At 45.6% G+C, this 18106-nt stretch overlaps 1 protein-coding gene across 1 annotated transcript in view; it reads left to right on the forward strand.

Moving 5' to 3' along the window:
* LOC149325588 (uncharacterized) overlaps positions 1–12186 on the forward strand; it is a 73428-nt gene extending 61242 nt beyond the window's left edge. Inside the window, exon 5 of the mRNA XM_089564345.1 lies at positions 9065–12186. Coding sequence (XP_089420471.1) covers positions 9065–9262 — 198 coding nt within the window. The 3' untranslated portion in view covers positions 9263–12186. The remainder of the gene's footprint in view (positions 1–9064) is intronic.
* Positions 12187–18106: the final 5920 nt, after the last annotated feature.

Here is an 18106-nt window from a genome sequence, read left to right on the forward strand (position 1 = left end):
AGACCCATCACTAGCACGACAGTTTGAGACATAGGGCTGTGGGAATGACATCAGGGAATAGTAGTGGCATCACGGCATTGACCAGGTGGGCGACTCGCTGTGCTGATCGGCCAGTGTGCTCTGGCTGATGCACCAGCCATGCAGCATCGACGGCCAAGCGAAACTTTCACATCGGTCAGACTCTTGTCTACACCTTCTCTGTACTGTGAATAAGCGACTACTGACTGTTGTGTCAGTCAGAGAAAATTGGAAAAAAAAAAACCTTCCTCGGCCCAAAACTTGCACAAAATAGCTCAAAATTTGCACAAAGGTGGCATTTGGTAGCGCCATCTGTGCTCGCCAGAGGAATGAGCACTCTCCCATTGAGGCTGTGTCAAAACGCAAGGAGGTGGGTGGGGGGTGGCTTTGCGTTTGGTTTAAAAGTGCTTTCTCGGCTATTTTATCAAAACGCAAAAAACGCTGTTGCACCCACATGGCCCTCTCCCCACACCTTTTCTTTGCAGCCTCCCTGCATGGCAGAGTGCAAGATGGCACCACTGGCATGATTGCTGCAAAGCTCGCAGTTTTGGCTTGCTCTCACCACAGACAATGAAGAATTCCGATCAGTTCTGACCAAATCAGGCAAACACTCCACCCAAGCGTAGCATAAATGCACAACCAGCACAAAAGAGAAGAGTCTGTTTAAACAAAGTAGAACACAGCTTGCATTTCGTGCTGAACTAATGTGCAATTGCTTCCTGTATACAGATGCAGATATATGTAAACAAAAATAGCGCCGAGATGTAGTTGTCGTCATGGGCGCATTCTTGGAGGAATATGTACCATTGATGATCTGATTAAGAAACGCCGAAGCATGAAAGCACCCAACCCTCCAGACAGAATAGAACTGCAGAGCTGTCAAAGTTAATAAATCAGTGTGAGATAGCCAACATAAGAAAGTTTAACATGGAGAAAAATCCTGCATGCTCTAAAGATCAGAGGTAGCCTAAAGACACTGAAGAGGAAACTAGGCACAGGTAGAAACCAGATGTATGCGAAAAGAGACAAAGAGGGCAGTGTCATTAGCAATATGAATACGATAGTTAAAGTAGCCGAAGGATTCTATACAAACCTATATAGTAGACAATGTAATCAGAACATTGATGAGAGAAGCAGTAGCGCACAGCTATGGGACATCCCGCCAGTAATGAAAGAGGAAATGCAAAGGGGTAAAGCAGCTGATTGGTTGGTTGGTTGACTTATGGGTTTTACATCCCAAAGTGACTCAGGCTATGGGAACGCCGTAGTGGAGGGCTCCGGAAGTTTCCGACCACCTGGGGTTCTTTTAACGTGCACTGACATTGCACAGTACACCGGCGTCCAGCATGTCGCCTGCTGCGAACTCGCGTCCTTCGGGCTGCTGACCCAAAGGACACAGGTTCGATCCTGGCCGCGGCTGAGGATCAGGTAACAGCAGATCTGTTGAAGGGCAGAGGGGAGATTCTGCTGGGAAAACTAGCCACCCTTCATACTGTTGCAGTGGGGGTCGGCACAAAAAGACAGCAAAACTGCCGCTCGTTACCTCGAACACACGGTGGCCCCCGCGCTTTGTCCTCCTGCTGCGGCACGGCCTCTTCCTCTTTGTCCGTTACATCTGTCCACTGGCCAGGGGGTGGAGGAGGGCCACATGTGCCCGGACACACTCGGACACAAAAGCACAGACTACCCAGGGAATGGCAGAACAAAAATCCTAGTCCGGGGAGGCCGTCCGACTACCATGAGGTCCCGAAGCGATGCAGTCCCACGGGAGGCGGATCTCAATCCAGTGGGACCGGTGCTGCTGTGGGCGCTCTTCAAGGCGTTAGCCAAAAGCGACGGGAAGGTTTCTCTTCAGTGGCAAGTGCTCCAGTGATACGATGTCGCCGCACGTGAGGGGTGTGCCCTGCAAGCAGCTAGTGTCTGCTGCACCACGCACTGTCTGTTGTCTCTGTCTCAATTCTGCTGGCCACCGGCCTCCGAGCTCTGGACCTCGCGCAGGCACACATCAGGAATGTCGGGAGTGCAGGAAGAGCCTGCGACACAGTCCCCGTTATGGGGTGGTACGCTGCTGTGAGGAAGGCTTGGAGACAGGAGTCATTGCAACCGACGAGCGGGGCCTGGTAGCCAAGTCGGGCTTATTGCGGGCTCCGGAGACATAGCGCTTCATGTGTGACACATGCTGCGGAAGAACGAGATGCACTGTCGCGTGGGTCATGCTTGGGCAGATCTTCGAGACGGTATGTCATGGGACCGAGCTGGGCCACAACACGATAAGGGCCGTGGTACTGGGGCAAAAGCTTTCCGGCGTGGCCAGTAGCGCGGATGGTGCGGCAAACGAGGAGAAAGTCGCCGGGTCGGAAGGAGGGGAGTGGTGGAGCGGCCTCATTGACCGCTTGTGCATGCGCATGAGCCGTGAGAATGTTGCGCTGGGCATCGAGGCTGGCGCAGCGAAGCCATTGGGTGGAGTCAGGTGGGATGCAGTAGGGTGGGACAGTCCCAGCTTTGTGTCGAGGAGGATGGAGGGCGTTCTGCTGCAGACGACGGAGAATGGCGCCACCTGTGTAGTTTCCTGCGCCGCAGTGTTGACAGCGAAAGTCTCAGCAGGAACAAAACGGTCCCAGTTTGTGTGGGGCGGAGTGGCGTAGGACGCAACTATATCTGTTAGGGTACGGTTGACGCAGCTTCATGAGGCCATTGCGGTGCGGATGGTTGACGGACGTAGTGGAATGCACAATGCCGAAAGAGTGGAGGGCTCGCTCAAACTCATGTGACATGAAGCAGCTGCCATGGTCCGTGATGAGGCGAAAAAGCCTGCAGAGGTGGCTTGGGAACTCGTGTGGATGGCTGCCTATACTGGCATGACTGGCAGGATGCCGTGTGTTGCTTAACGTCCCTGAACATGTTAGGCCACCAAAATCGCCCTGGCACTCGCTCATAGGTCTTGCCGCAGCCAAGGTGACCCACCGTGGGAGCGATCGCAGTGGTTCCAGCACCACTGGCAACCACACGGGAGCTCGACCATGGAGCCGCTTCACATGATATAAAAGGGCATTCTAAAAATAAAGAGGCACCGACCAAAAAGGTGTAGTCAATAACAGATGACAATAGGCCTCTTTAATTTTAACATGTATTCACCCGACCAGGCGAGATTTCGTCAAACCTTGGATTTCAAAAGGGCATTCTCCTCCCTTTAGATCCGATGCAGTTTGCGGTGGCGTGGGCTGGCAGTGTTGCTGAGGGAGTGAATTATGGTGTCAATGTCAGGATCTTGCATTTGCGCAGTCAAGGCGGTCACAGAACAAGGGTAGTTAGTGAGACAGGAAATCAGCATCTTGATGGGCTGAGCCACGCTGATGCACTGTCATGAAATCGTACTCTTGAAGTTGGAGGGACCAGCGTGCAATCTTTGCATTCAAATTATTGGCAAACTGCAGACCAAAGGGCATGCAGTTAAACTGGTAAAGGCTGTCGGGCGTCACAAACGCAGTATTTTGAGCGTTGTCAGGGTGAATGGACACCTGCCAGCTGCCCGAGAGTAGATCCGAGGTGGAAAAATAGTGGGCCCCTTTCAGTTGGTCCAGCATGTCGTCGAGATGAGGCAGCGTTGAGGTGGCACGGCCGACCTGCTCCACCGGGGTGCCGTTAAAGGCCAAGAGCCAGGTTTTGGAAAAAGCAGATGGGGGGAGGGGGGGCGTTGGCAACCAGCGATTTGTCCAACACGTTGACAGCCGCTCCTGACATGCCCTGACATGCCGGCCAAGCAGGGTAATGTCAACCAGCATGGAAGGCGTGTCAGGCGTATCTGAAAGTGATGAATACCCTTAGCGAAAAGAGGATGTGCTAAAAATGCATTTCAAACGTATTGCATTAATTTCATATTTATTTCGCATTTTTTTGTCCCTATGCTTAAACTGCAATACGAATGCTTTCTAAGTATACTAGGAATAATATTTTAAACGTTCTTAAAAATACGTGAAAAGTACATTTTTGCTCGCTTAGCATATTTATAATGCATTAAAAATATAATAAAAATATACATTAGAAATATACTAAAAATATACATTTAATACATTAAAAATGTGTTTACTCGGGCTTAAAAAAAAGTCTACTGGGCGGCTCCATGGAATGACACGGGTTAATTCATCAACTGGAGAACAAATCGTACACGGGTATTTATCATTAATCAACAGGAGTCTGATATTATAAGGTCACGTGATTGAATGGGAACGGCAGATACCTACATACAGCATACCAAGACGACAGCGACACAGCAAACAACAAATCCTACGACAAGCGCTATACTTGGCTTGCCGTATATATACCCAGCGAAAGCGACGCACTATTTTGCACGGTGATACCTTTTTTTGCGCAAATACTGTGGGCTTCCAAATTATCGCAGAAGTACCCTACTGGTCGCGTTCGAATCTGGGATTAATTGAGAACGGAATTGCTAGTTGAAACTTGCGTCAGGCACAGGTCAGGAGTCGAACTGTCAACCAACAGATACATGGGCGTGTAAGGGAGCCGGTCTGCCCTGCCACACGGGGTTCTTTCCGCTGGCTTATTCGGACCCAGAAGTACCCAAGGCGCTTTTGCTGGTATAATGCTATCACGTTCTCACACGGAAATGTTCGAATGACATTGAGTGGAATGGCATTCGAGAATAGGAATGACATTCGGACTCGATGGACTGCCGCGGTGCTGCACGACACTTTCGAAACGCATTCGAAAGCCTCAGCTCGTTTTCAGTGTACAGCGACGACGACGACGGCGGTCACACTAGTCCGACAACGACAGTATATATCACGCTGAACAACAGCATGTAATTATAGTGAAATATCTAGTTTACTATAATATGATTCTAGAGGGACACGTTTTTCAGGCCAACGACACCGACGAATCCGGTCGGCGGACGGTCAGCCTTGTCGGCGGCTGAGCGTGAGCACGGTGATGAGGCGGCGGTGTGTGCATGCTCGCGCTTCTAAATGAGCGAAACGAACGGCTATATTTCACGTGTGCATACCTGAACACTCACCAGCGATAAGCGCTTGCCAAATCAGTTTCAATCGACGACGGCTCTGTTCCCTTCCGCGACGACTAGGCCCAGCGAGTTCGCAGGGTTGGATCTGTGATTTCGGCGGTTGTGAAGAGCGAATCACAAGCTTTAGCGAATGAAAATGGTCACCAGGTGTAGTTTTGGCAACAGTGACCTGAAATCAACTATTGCTTACATCGCAGGGCACGCGTACGATGAACGGGAATCGCCGGTGTGACCTAGACTGCCGAGCCGTGCTTTACGGCCAGCAGCAGTCGTCGCCGTCGCTAGCTTGTGGGTAACAAGTTAGGCCGTTTCAGTTAAAGCGAACAGTCGCCATACATACTTCTGGATAAAGTAGTTTAAAAAAAAAGTACTGGTCACGTCGGAGAAAGCCGGGACAAGAAGCGAGAAGCGCCAGTCCTGCGCGATGCCAACAACCCGGCTTTCTCAGGCGTGCGATCGCATCATCGCTTCCCACACATTGTAGCACTGCGTAAACAATCACGAGTACAACCAGTAAAAAAGAAAACAGATTGTTTATTAGAACCAAAGCGCAGATTGCGTTTTATGTTATGTAAACAAGCGATGTAAACAACAGTATGAGTGCAGTCGTCCTCATCGGCGCACTCCCGGGGAAATTTCATGCTGACGCGGTTAATATTCATTGGCGTAATATTATCTTCAAGCACTCCCTTAGACAGAACACATGTAGCATCGTTAGATGACATTCGGCTGGAAGGCATTCGAAGCGCCCGTGTAGCAGGGGTATAAGTGGTGATCACCTTCCTGCTAGAAGTTACCATAAACGAAAGGATGACAAGAAAGGGAAAGTTTTCACTCTTCGCTGAAACGTCATTTCGAGCCCTAGATTGTTCCACGGTAGCTTGAAGTGTAATGCAAATATGTTTACGCGGACAAACCATTTGTTAGAATTTAAATATACTTCAGACGGATTAATTGCGTATTTACGAAAGTACACTTTAAATAGATGGCCAGCACCAAAATGCGATGTCCCGAAACTCGATTTTGAGCATTAAATTGTTCAACGACAGCTCGTAGTGCGCTGCAAATATGCTAATGCGGACTGCCAATTTGCTAGAATTTCAGTGTTCTTTGGACGAATTAATTACGTATTTACGGAAGTACACTTCAAATACATTGACGACACGCAAATGCCATTTCCCGAAACACGATTTCGAGCACTCGACTGTTCATGGCAGCTAGAAGTGTGCAAAGACGTTTAAAAGGACTGCCCGTTTGTTAGGATTGAAATATATTTCGGATGAATTAATTTCATATTTACGAAAGTTCACTTTTAATACATTGACAAGATGTTAAAACTGCATACATATACGTTTACAAGGGCTGCCCGTTTTCTAGAATTGAAGTATACTTTCGATGAATTAATTTCATATTTCCGAAAATACACTTTTAATACACTGACAAGATGCTAAAACTGCATGCATATTTTTTCATGTATTTGAAAAGTGCTCGAAGTATGCTTTAAGTGAGGTATTTTTGGCACATTTTAAAAATATATTTCGAATACCAAGCATGAAATCTCAGAAACGTATTTCCTACATATTTTTAGTGCATTCATGAATACAAAATATGTTTAAAATACATTTTAAATAGACCTCCGTATATTCCAAACGTATTAGTTTTTGCTAAGGGTAGAGAGGACGCGGAGAATGAAGAAGTGTGGGATGGAAATGGCGACCTTATTCTGCTTTAAAGAAGACTGGCTCCTATCTCCCGGACCATTGCCAAAAATGCACTAAGCAGAATAAGGTCGCCTGTTTTCCCAAACGCTTATCGGACTGTGGAGTATTGTTGAGAAGCTGCGATCAGATTGAATGGGAACTGGTGGAAGCCTATTACATTAGAAAAAAAGGAGATAACTGCATCAGTGATTCATCTGTGATACTTCGCCGATCTGAAATGGTTTTCTTAGATAGATTTCTGTAATCGTCTGCCTTTGGATTTCTTTTGTGTTCTCTGGTACCCACGTGCTTGTGATTCGCACAGTGGCGCTTGGGTAAAGAGAAGGTATATGAACGGTCTACGTCGAATAAAGCCTGCTGATAGTAAGCGCTCGTCCCTATCTGCTTCTTTATTGCGTCCCTGTGTCCTCCTGAAAAGTTATTAAGTAATTTGCGATTCGCTGATGACATTGCCTTACCAAGTCACTCGGGAGATGAACTGCAAAGCATGATCAATGACTTACACAGGCAGAACAGAACGGTGGGGCTAAAAATTAACATGCAGAAAACCAAAGTAACGTTCAACAGTCTCACAAGGGAACAGCAGTTCACAGTTGGTAGCGAGGTGCTGGAAGTAGTAAGGGAATATGTCTACTTAGGGCAGGTAGTGACCGCAGATCAGGATCATGAGAGGGAAATAACTAGAAGAATAAGAATGGGGTGGAGCGCATACGGCAGGTTCTCTCAGATCATGAATGGTAGCTTACCGATATCCCTGAAGAGAAAAGTATACAACAGCTGTATCTTACTGGCACTCATCTATGGGGCAGAAACATGGAGGCTAACGAAAACGATTCAGCTCTGCCTTTGGTTGTAGTCATGGGAAGAAGTATAGTTTCCGTTGTTTCTGCCCGTTTTTGTGTTGGTGAAATGGCTAAAAATGACATCGACTAAGCATGAGGTGATATCCATTTTTGTCGTTGAGAATTTACTTTTTTTTTTTCAAGTGCTGGCTTTTCTTGGGGTGTCTTGTGCTGTCTGCTTTGGCAACACGCCAAGATGCTGTGGGCCTGTAACATCGCTGGCTGCGTGTTTATCTTTTGATGGGAGCTCCTGCGGTAGGGGCTCGCTCAGCGAATCGAGCAGTGTGACATGCGCTCCGTGTGTGTTCCTGTCCCGTCATCTTCGCGCAAGTACCTTACCGTTCAAGGCGCCATGCGTCCTTGACAGGAGCACGGGTCGCGCTGGCTAAATGCATGGGGCAATACCTACAGGCTTGTGGGAATATGTATGTGTGTTTGTTCTGCCGGTCCAGGTACAACAATGATCGGTTGTAACGATTGGATTGTCTGGCTTTGTTCCATGTCTCACTCTTGTACCTTGTATCATTGAGTCATGCACCAGCTCGCCCAACAGTCGATTTTTCTCAATGCCGTTTAAGTGGACTGTGCTGTAGATTCGTTCGTTTTCGAGTAAAACCCAATTTCACACAATACTTTTGCGCCCCGAACGTGTTTCTTGAAAATCAGGTTAGACGCCAAAAATCAGCCTTCTAATAATGTTGGTTTTCTAGGTCACGAAGCTGAAGACACTGCAAAAAAAATTTGTGGATGTCTCGTGCTTGTTGCAGAGATGTGCCTACGGTCAACTGGAGATTGCATTTGAGGATGAGTTCAGAAAGGGTGTAAAGCAAGAGGCCAGAACATAGCTACCGAACACAAATCTTATCGGAATCACTGTATTAAGTGCTATCCATGATTCAGGACACCCTGTTCCAAGGACCGGGCTCGTTTAAAATGGTTGCTGAGATGTTGAATGTCTGCTCTGTACAAATAAAGACAGGCCAGTCTTGCTGACACTTGGGAGTGCTCCTCAAGAGATTTGTAATGTATGCAAAAAAATATTACTAATAGACTTGAAAAGAATAACACTTGGTCAATAATTTTTATAGGTGCCTGCAATTTCCATGTTGTTTATGGAAGAATGAGCAAAAAATAGTGCATCTTATATCTAGCAAAAAAACAAACTGTCTTGTCGTGCAAAAAATTATTTGGAAAAAACCCGAACTACGGATTCTTTTATTGAATAACCTGATGTTTACCTTTATTTAAGCTCGAAAAATATGGCCTGATTTTTTTAACCCCCCCCCCCTTGAGTTCTGGCAAAAATAAAACCCTAAAACGAGGGGCCCTAGGTACATATTGCACGTTATGAACTCGGTAGAGTTTTTTTTTTTAGGGCGTAATTTGCGCACGGTCTGTCTCTCCAGATGGTGTTGATGAAACCAATGACTACTACTGTGCAGGCGGTGCTGTGCATGAGCTCGCTGTTTGGCGGTGTCCAGCCGGCCGCCCTGGGAGTGGCCCTCTCGCGGCTGGTGGCGAGTGCCCGGCAGCTGCAGCGCTGGGCCTCCGGGGGCCTCGAAGGGGGCCAGCTCATCCAGGGGGCCTACGAGGTGGCCAAGGGGCCCAAGGAGCTCGTCCAGGCATACCCAGTGAATTAGGACGCTGCCCACCTCTGGGCAGAGTCTCAGTGCGAGACCTCCACTCCTCCCGGGGGGGGAGCTCCCTTCAGTTTCAATTTGTTCCCACGTACACATGGTGAGGGCCGAGGGGAAAAAAGCCAGAAATTGTGGCTTGACGTGCCCCTCGGCCCCTACATTGCAGGGCAGCAGGTAGCCTATGAATGTTCTACACAAGTAGCATCTCAAAATGCAAACAACAGTTATCAAAAATGGTTCTGCGTATTATTAGAAAAATGACAAGGAATGAAGTGTACAACAAAAAATGGTAACAAAAAAGGAAACAGAAAAGTACACGTCATCGAACAACAGGAATTTGGTTACTCAAATGAGGTCAACACTATACGGAAATGAAAGAGATAAAGAAGCAATGAATCTATAAAGTAGCACATACATCGTGTATATGTTCGGTGAGCTCATTATCCTTTATTGTAGTGCTTTATTTTGTGCCACATATTCTTTTTTTTTCTCTTTTCCTGTTGTTATTTCCACGTCGTTTCTTCTTCTCTACTAATTTGTTGATATATTGTTTATCATGATGTATGTTCCCCTTTTGTTTCCTTTGGTTATTAATGCACTGTATAAATTTATTTCTTTTTTATCATGATCGTATGTTTCCTTTTGTTTCCTTTGGTTATTAATGCACTGTATAGATTTTCATTTCATTTCATTTATTTTTCCCTTAAAGGCCCGAGGGCATTACATAAGGGGGGAGCAAACTCAAGATTTGTACGAACAAGACAAGAACACTACAAAGAAAGAAAAAAAAATAACATTGAAAAGGAATAGAGATGTACAACAGGTAAGGGGCGTCGAAAAGGTTATACAATATGTAACAAGTAAAAAAAAATTTAACACATGAGTAAACAAAGGCTAAGGAATGAAAAAAGCAAGGACACTTGTCTGTCTCAAGCACAACATATAATTGAAAAGATTGCACTCACGAAAAATGGTCCTTTAGTATTTCACGGAATGATTTGCGATTAGTGCATGATACAATGGTGTTTGGCAGGGCATTCCATAGAGCTATTGCTTGCGGGAAAAAAGAAGAACTGAGTGCTAACGTGCGACAGTTGATGCGAGCGATGCTATGATTGTGGTTCAAGCGGCTAGACGTCCTATGGGGGGGTTCTAGTTTTGCGTGGCGTGAGCGCGGATGATAATAGAAATGATGCAGAAGACAGAGGCGAGATATGATGCGGCGTGACACGAGCGATGGAATGGAGACGGACTGTTTCAGTGCAGTGATGCTGGTTTTTCTTGAATAGGAAGATGTTATAAAGCGGATGGCGCGGTTCTGTACGGCTTCGAGGTCGGCGGCGAGATAAGCTTGCGATGGATGCCAAATGGATGACGCATATTCTAATTTCGGGCGAATGAATGTCATGTATGCTAGTTTCTTTATTTCAGGGGATGCGTCCTTCAAGTTACGTCGTAAGTAGCCGAGTGTGCGTGAGGCTTCTGCGCAAATGTTTTGAATGTGGGTTACCCATGATAGTGATGGTGTTAGGTGGAGGCCAAGATATTTGTATGATAATGTGGGGTCGACAAGAAGTGAACCAATGCTGTACTGATGCGGATTCATAGTGCGTTTTCTCGTGAAAGACATAGATTTGCACTTGCTAATGTTTAACGACAGGAGGGACGTATTACACCATGACGCGAGTGTGTTAAGATCGGTTTGCAGTAAAGATGAATCATTGGCCGCCTCAATAACTCTGTATATGACGCAATCATCTGCAAAAAGCCGTAAATTAGAGTTTATGTTACAAGGGAGATCATTAATGTAAATGAGGAATAGAAGCGGTGACAGTCCAGCGCCTTGAGGGACCCCTGATGTTACGCTGGTGAAGGGTGAGTGGCTATCGTTTGCGGAAGTGAACTGCTTGCGTCCTGAAAGAAAATTTTCGATCCAGTGGATTAGGTTGGCGGGAATTCCTAGCAATGAAAGCTTTTGAAGTAAGTGGTTATGGGGGACGCGATCGAATGCTTTAGAGTAATCGAGGAACATGGCATCTACTTGAAGGTTATTGTCCATAGATTCGAGTAAGTCATGTATGAACTCGGCAAGCTGTGTTTCGCATGAAAGGTGTTTCCTAAAACCGTGCTGGTGAGGATAAAAGAAGTCGTTAGATTCTAGATGTGCCATTAGGTTCGTGGATATAATGTGCTCGAGAAGTTTGGATGGGATACTGGTTAATGATATAGGACGGTAGTTAGAGGCTGATTTGCGGTCACCTGCTTTAAAGACTGGAATGATTTGGGCAACTTTCCAATCATCCGGGACTTCCTCCGATTGCAAAGACTGGGTGAAGATTAATTCTAATATCTGGGACGAGGTTGATGATGTGTTTTTTAATAACTTACTGTTGATGTGGTCACACCCAGCCGAGGAAGACAGTTTAAGAGAATCAATGAGGTTGCTGATACCGTCGGGATTAATCAGTATCTTACGCATCGTAACCGGTGAAGTTTCTGGTGGAAGTGAGGTGGTAGAGTTGTGTGTGGGAGTGAAAACCGATGTGAAATATTGGTTCAGTACGGTAGCGCACTGATCTAGGTCCACTGGGTCACCATCAGTTCCCATGAGTTCTATTTGGTTCGGCCGAGACCTAGGAGAGAGAATACGCCAAAATTTGTTGGGGTTGGACTGTAGGATTTTGAGAAGGTCAACTGAAAAGAATTTGTGTTTTGCCGCACACAGGCTTTCGATATAGGTTTTTGCGCACTGATAGGATTTCTTTTTTATCATGATCGTATGTTTCCTTTTGTTTCCTTTGGTTATTAATGCACTGTATAGATTTATTTCTTTTTTATCATGATCGTATGTTTCCTTTTGTTTCCTTTGGTTATTAATGCACTGTATAGATTTATTTCTTTTTTATCATGATCGTATGTTTCCTTTTGTTTCCTTTCGTTATTAATGCACTGTATAGATTTATTTCTTTTTTATCATGATCGTATGTTTCCTTTTGTTTCCTTTGGTTATTAATGCACTGTATAGATTTATTTCTTTTTTATCATGATCGTATGTTTCCTTTTGTTTCCTTTGGTTATTAATGCACTGTATAGATTTATTTCTTTTTTATCATGATCGTATGTTTCCTTTTGTTTCCTTTGGTTATTAATGCACTGTATTTTATTTTTTTTCGCCCCCTTACACAGTGCCCAATGGGCCTGTAAGGTATTTGAAATAAATAAATAAATACATATAACTTGGCAGCATGCATGTGAAAGTACAACTTTTGCAGTTTGGAACTTATTTAAAATATGGGGCAACGTGTTTGCTGCACTATGTGTACCATGTATTGTGTGGCAGTTTGGAATGTGCCACAGTTAGCTGTGTCTTCTGGGTGCCGTGCGTGGTGGGCACTACTACCCCGCACCCGTGGGCCTCTGTCTGCCTGAGGGAAGCATGGCGTCACTACTGAGACCAGCACCACCAGGCAGGGCCACTGCCAGTGTGGGCGTGTTTTCCCAGGGCCCATCCTCCATGACTCCACTCTGCCCTTTGTGTTGATCTGCACCTGGTCAGCTTGTTTCCAGAGGTCTCCACAGGGCAGCAGTCAGAACAGCGCTTCGAGGTTTTCTCTTTTGAGCAAAGTCAGTGCCTCACTATCTGGTCGGGATGTACGAGCGCATTGTAGTGCATCAAAGCAAATAATGCACTAGTATTTGATTGGAGCTCCAAAGCAGGGTGGCACTATTTGGAAACCTAGAATATGTTGGAAATTCTTACAAGTTCAAGAATTAACGTATGCTGTTGATGGGTACAATAGAACAAGTCAACTACATTAGGCAACCTATAATTAGGGATCCTGTGTCACAGGAACAGCGCTGTGCTTCCCATATGGAGGGCCTGAAATAGAGACTAAAGTGACAAGATAAGAGATAACTATCAGTGTGTCCAAAGCAAGCGCTCTGTTGGCTTTGGCTTTCGTACTTGCGATTGCTAAGAGCTACACGTCCACCATTTCATCCACGGTTATGCACTGACTCTGTGGGAGGTCTGTAAAATGAGGAAATAGGGGGGTCAGCCGTGCATTTCCACTCCGCGGATGCAGCATTTCCGCTCACTAACCGCGGAGGGGCTGTGTGAACACTCATATGCTATTTATTACGCTTTCACTGAATAAGTATTGCTGAATAAAGGTATTTACTAAGGTAATCGCTAATAGAATTAGGACAACCTTGGACTTTAGTCAACCAAATGATCAGGCAGGCTTTCGTCAAGGATACTCGACAATAGACCACATTCACACTATCAATCAGGTGATAGAGAAATGCGCAGAATATAACCAGCCCCTATATATAGCCTTCATTGATTACGAGAAAGCATTCGACTCAGTGGAAACCTTGGCTGTCATGCAGGCATTGCGGAATCAGGGTGTAGAAGAGTGTTATGTGAAAATATTGGAAGATATTTATAACGATTGCACAGCTACTATAGTTCTCCATAAATACAGCAATAAAATTCCAATACGGAAAGGTGTCAGGCAGGGAGACACGATCTCTCCAATGCTCTTCACTGCCTGCTTACAGGAGGTATTCCGGGGACTGGAATGGGAACAGTTGGGGATAAGAGTTAATGGAGAATACCTGAGTAATTTGAGATTCACTGATGACATTGCCTTGCTAAGCCACTCAGGACAAGAACTGGAAAGCATGATCAATCAGCTAGACAAGCAGAGTAGAACGGTGGGGCTAAGAATTAACATGCAGAAAACCAAAGTAAGAAAACCAAAGTAAGCTGTAACGCCTCCTAGGCCTTGAGGGTAAATAAATAAATAAATAAATAAATAAATAAATAAATATGTATACTTAGGGCAGGTAGTGACCGCAGATCCGGATCATGAGAGGGAAATAACTAGAAGAATAAGAATGGGGTGGAGGTTCTCTCAGGTCATGAATGGTAGCTTACCAATATCCATGAAGAGAAAAGTATATAACAGCTGTATCCTACCGGTACTCACCTATGGGGCAGAAACATGGAGGCTAACAAAGAGGGTTCAGTTTAAGTTAAGAACAACGCAGCGAGCTATGGAAAGGAAAATGATAGGTGTAACGTTAAGAGATCGGAAGAGGGCGGAGTGGGTGAGGGAACAAACGCGGGTTAATGACATCCTAGTTGAAATCAAGAGGAAGAAGTGGGCTTGGGCAGGGCATGTAATGCGAAGGCAAGATAACCGCTGGTCCTTAGGGGTAACGGAGTGGATTCCAAGAGAAAGCAAACGTAGCAGGGGACGGCAGAAAGTTAGCTGGGCGGATGAGATTAAGAAGTTTGCGGGGATACAGTGGCTGCAACTGGCGAAGGACAGGGTTAGTTAGAAAGACATGGGAAAGGCCTTTGCCCTGCAGTGGGCGTAGTCAGGCTGATGATGATGATGAATACATAGAGTGAGCCAGCTAGCTACAAAACATCGACGAGGCATTCCTCGGAGGTAGAAGGCTACGTAAGAACGGCTTCTGTCTTACCGGCTGGGCAGGGGCGCAACTTTAGAGATATCGGCGGCAAATGTGCCGACAATGGCGGCTTCTCGTGCACACCGCATTCTTGGGGCAGAGCCATCCCTGAGCTGGGGGAGGTGACGAGAGCATGCGGCTGCAACCACTCGCGTCACTGGCCCGAAGAGACTCTCACCAGCTCTGCGGAGCTCCTTGGAGGTGGCGCTCCCGTCCCGTGAAGGAGATTTCCTGCTCGCACAGCTGGTGCTGTCCTGACACACGGCGATGAAGAGGGTCGGCCGCGTCGAAAGAAGGAGGGAACAGGTTTTCCACAAAAATTAATCACGTCCGAAATATCTCTCTGCAATTTTATTGCGAAAGCAATACTACTCGCACTTTCAAGCCTTCGTGTGACCCGGCCGTCGTTTCGTTTGACCTTTAGCAGAGTGAATATGGGCAACCAACTCGCTCCTTCAGATAGCCCGGCGGCAGGTACGCCGTGTTGCGCACCTGTGACGCTACTGCCGCGGTGACGTCATACCAGCTGTAAATTATGTTTTCTTTCTCTCAGTCATAACAACGTCAAAAACAAAATATAAAAACAATTACCGAAGATGCTTTGAAGCGTCGCGCAGCAGCGGCCGGTAGCCACGCATGACCTGTAGACGCGGCGCACTGCGTTCGTTCAGTTGGAGGCGCTGCGCTTTTGCTTTCGCAACCTACCAGGCTTAACCAAACCTAAGCCCCCGCCAATTTTTTATACTACAAATCAGCGGCATGTGAAGAATCACTTAGCAAGGGCTCGAGACTACAGTAGACTACAGGGGTCTTTGGCTAGCTGCTGGTTTTACATTTCCAAACGCTATTTTAAAAGCATTCATGTTTAAGAGAGTCCTTTAATACATTTATCTCTTATCTATCTTTGCCAATGAATGATATACACTATGAAATAACTTTAGTTGTAATTTTCATCGTCTAACGTCCAGCATCTTCCAATCTGATTCTTGTTTTATTCTTGTACTGCTGCACTGCCGTTTGTAGTTTCCAGTGACAAAGCGTGCAGCCATGTTCTGTATACGCTCTTATTTTTGTTTATCTTGTAGAGCTGGTGGATCCCGAACAGTGCAGGCATATTCAAGGACCGATCTTACATACTGGTCGTATAAAGCAGATCCCGACAGGCTAATGGGAAATTTCGTGTGAAGAAAGCCCAATGCACGACCCACCTTGGCTACAGTATAGTCGACATGACCGTGCCAATTTAACTCCACCGCAGTGGTGGTTTGAGCATCCGCCTTGCATGGGGGAGGGTTCAGTCCCCACCCACCAATGGGTGCAAGCTTTGCTCGGCTTATTCAGGGTGAGATGTTTGGGAAATGGGTCTTTGACACTACCTTGAGTAAACGAAAATACCTTGGAACTCATTGTATAGTGCGATTCTAGTTATCTTTTTGATTTTGATGCCCTGGACATCGTGGTGGTCCCAATTCGATCGCGCGCCTTGATTATCCCCCCTGGTGGGATTTTACCTGGTGTGTGTATATAAGTGCAGGTTCAGTTTTGTTCAAATAAAAGTTGGAAGTTCAGCGCTCTGAGCTATCTTCTCCTTCTTCTTCCTGTGTTGTGTTTGCGCTGCTGGTACACATGGGTCGCAACCAACTAGCCAGGCAGATGGTGTTACTGAAAACACCTTGTGCCCTGGTGCTGCTCTTTGGCCGCCGATGCCCTTGTGCCATAAAAATTCATCATCATCAGTTTAACTCTGGGGTAAAATACACACCTAGATACTTGCACTCAAATACATGGCTTAACAAAGAATTACTTGGGGTGTAGGTTCGAATTTGAGGGTTTCTTCTTTGTGTATATACCATATATATATATATATATATATATATATATATATATATATATATATATATATATATATATATATATATATATATATATATATATATATATATATATATATATATATATATACTGTTTTGTTCAGGTTAAGTTTCTAGAAAAGGGTTGTGGCGCCGAAACAGACGACACACAGCAAGCTAGACGGGACAGGCGCTACAACCCTTTCGGCTCTACAACCCTTTTCTGGAAACATGCACCAACTAGCCCCCCAACAAGTATTACGCAGGTTAAGTTTCATACAACATTTTGCGCACCATGACAATATTTTGTCTAGATCCTGTTGAATTCTGTCCATTTCGGAAATGATTGTCCTGTAAAGCACCTGCAAACAGCCTCATATGGGATTCAATTCCATCATTGTAGTCATTAACGTAAGGCAAGAATAGTATTGAAAGGAGTACATACTTGCGCGAAAGACGGGACGAAAACAAGGAAACACAAACGACATGTACAAGGCACAACTTCCAGTGGTGTTTGCTTCCTTTGGATGCAATATGTAAGAAATCTTGCTGGGCAGACCGTGCTGGCAATAAAATTAACGCACGTGATGGCTGGTTCCAGTCTTCCGAGTGAACAGAACAGTGCCCAATGTAGGAGAAACACATGTCGTTTGTGTTTCCTTGTTTACGTCCCATCTTTCACGCAAGTTCATATTCCTTTCAAGCTATGAACCAACTCGCCCAAATTAGAGTTTTAATTAAGAATAGTGGTGGGCCCAAGACGGGTGATGCGAGTTATCCTGCCGTGCTGTGTCATCAACTGCCGCAGGCAGCACTCGAGCATCTACCCATCGCGTCATCCTGCATGAAATGAAACCCGTTCATTTTGCTTGTGTTACCAAGAGGGTCAATCGGAACACAAATATGCCGCTTGAGATCACAACAATAAACTGGGTTGTTAATCACAAGCATTCTCGACCCAACGTATATTACTTGAGGATTAATATTGTCAGCATACATTTTTTGATTAAGCAAATTATGGGGTACAGTATCGAATGCTTTCTGAGTCAAGATACATACAGTCCACTGAGAGCCACTTGTCCAAGGCATATCTGCTAATTCGTGTGCAAATTGAGTGAGTTGTGTGACACAGGACAACCCTTTCCGAAAACCGTGTTGACGAGTGTTAGGTAATGAGTCCACATTGAGATACGCGACAACACTTGTGTACAAAATGCGATCTAATATTTTACACGTGTCATCGATATAGGGCAGTAGTTTAGAACACCTGCTTTATGCACAACGCTCGCACTTCACTTGGCAGGGATGCCTCCCACAGCGAAAATTATCTTGAAGAACATGCAAGCGAATGCACGCACAGCTTGTACAAACTTATTTGTCAATCTGTCCGGCCCTTTTGAAGTACTCAATTGCCGCTGGAACGCCTCAGTCCCACATATGTTCCGACCACAATGTCTTCCATATCAACCAGATCACAGCCCTCTTCTTTCTTTTAAAGACATTACTGAGCACT

The sequence above is a fragment of the Amblyomma mixtum genome, chromosome 10 (genome assembly GCF_055824585.1).
Source record: "Amblyomma mixtum isolate Tamu chromosome 10, ASM5582458v1, whole genome shotgun sequence".
NCBI classification, from domain to species: Eukaryota; Metazoa; Arthropoda; class Arachnida; order Ixodida; family Ixodidae; genus Amblyomma; species Amblyomma mixtum.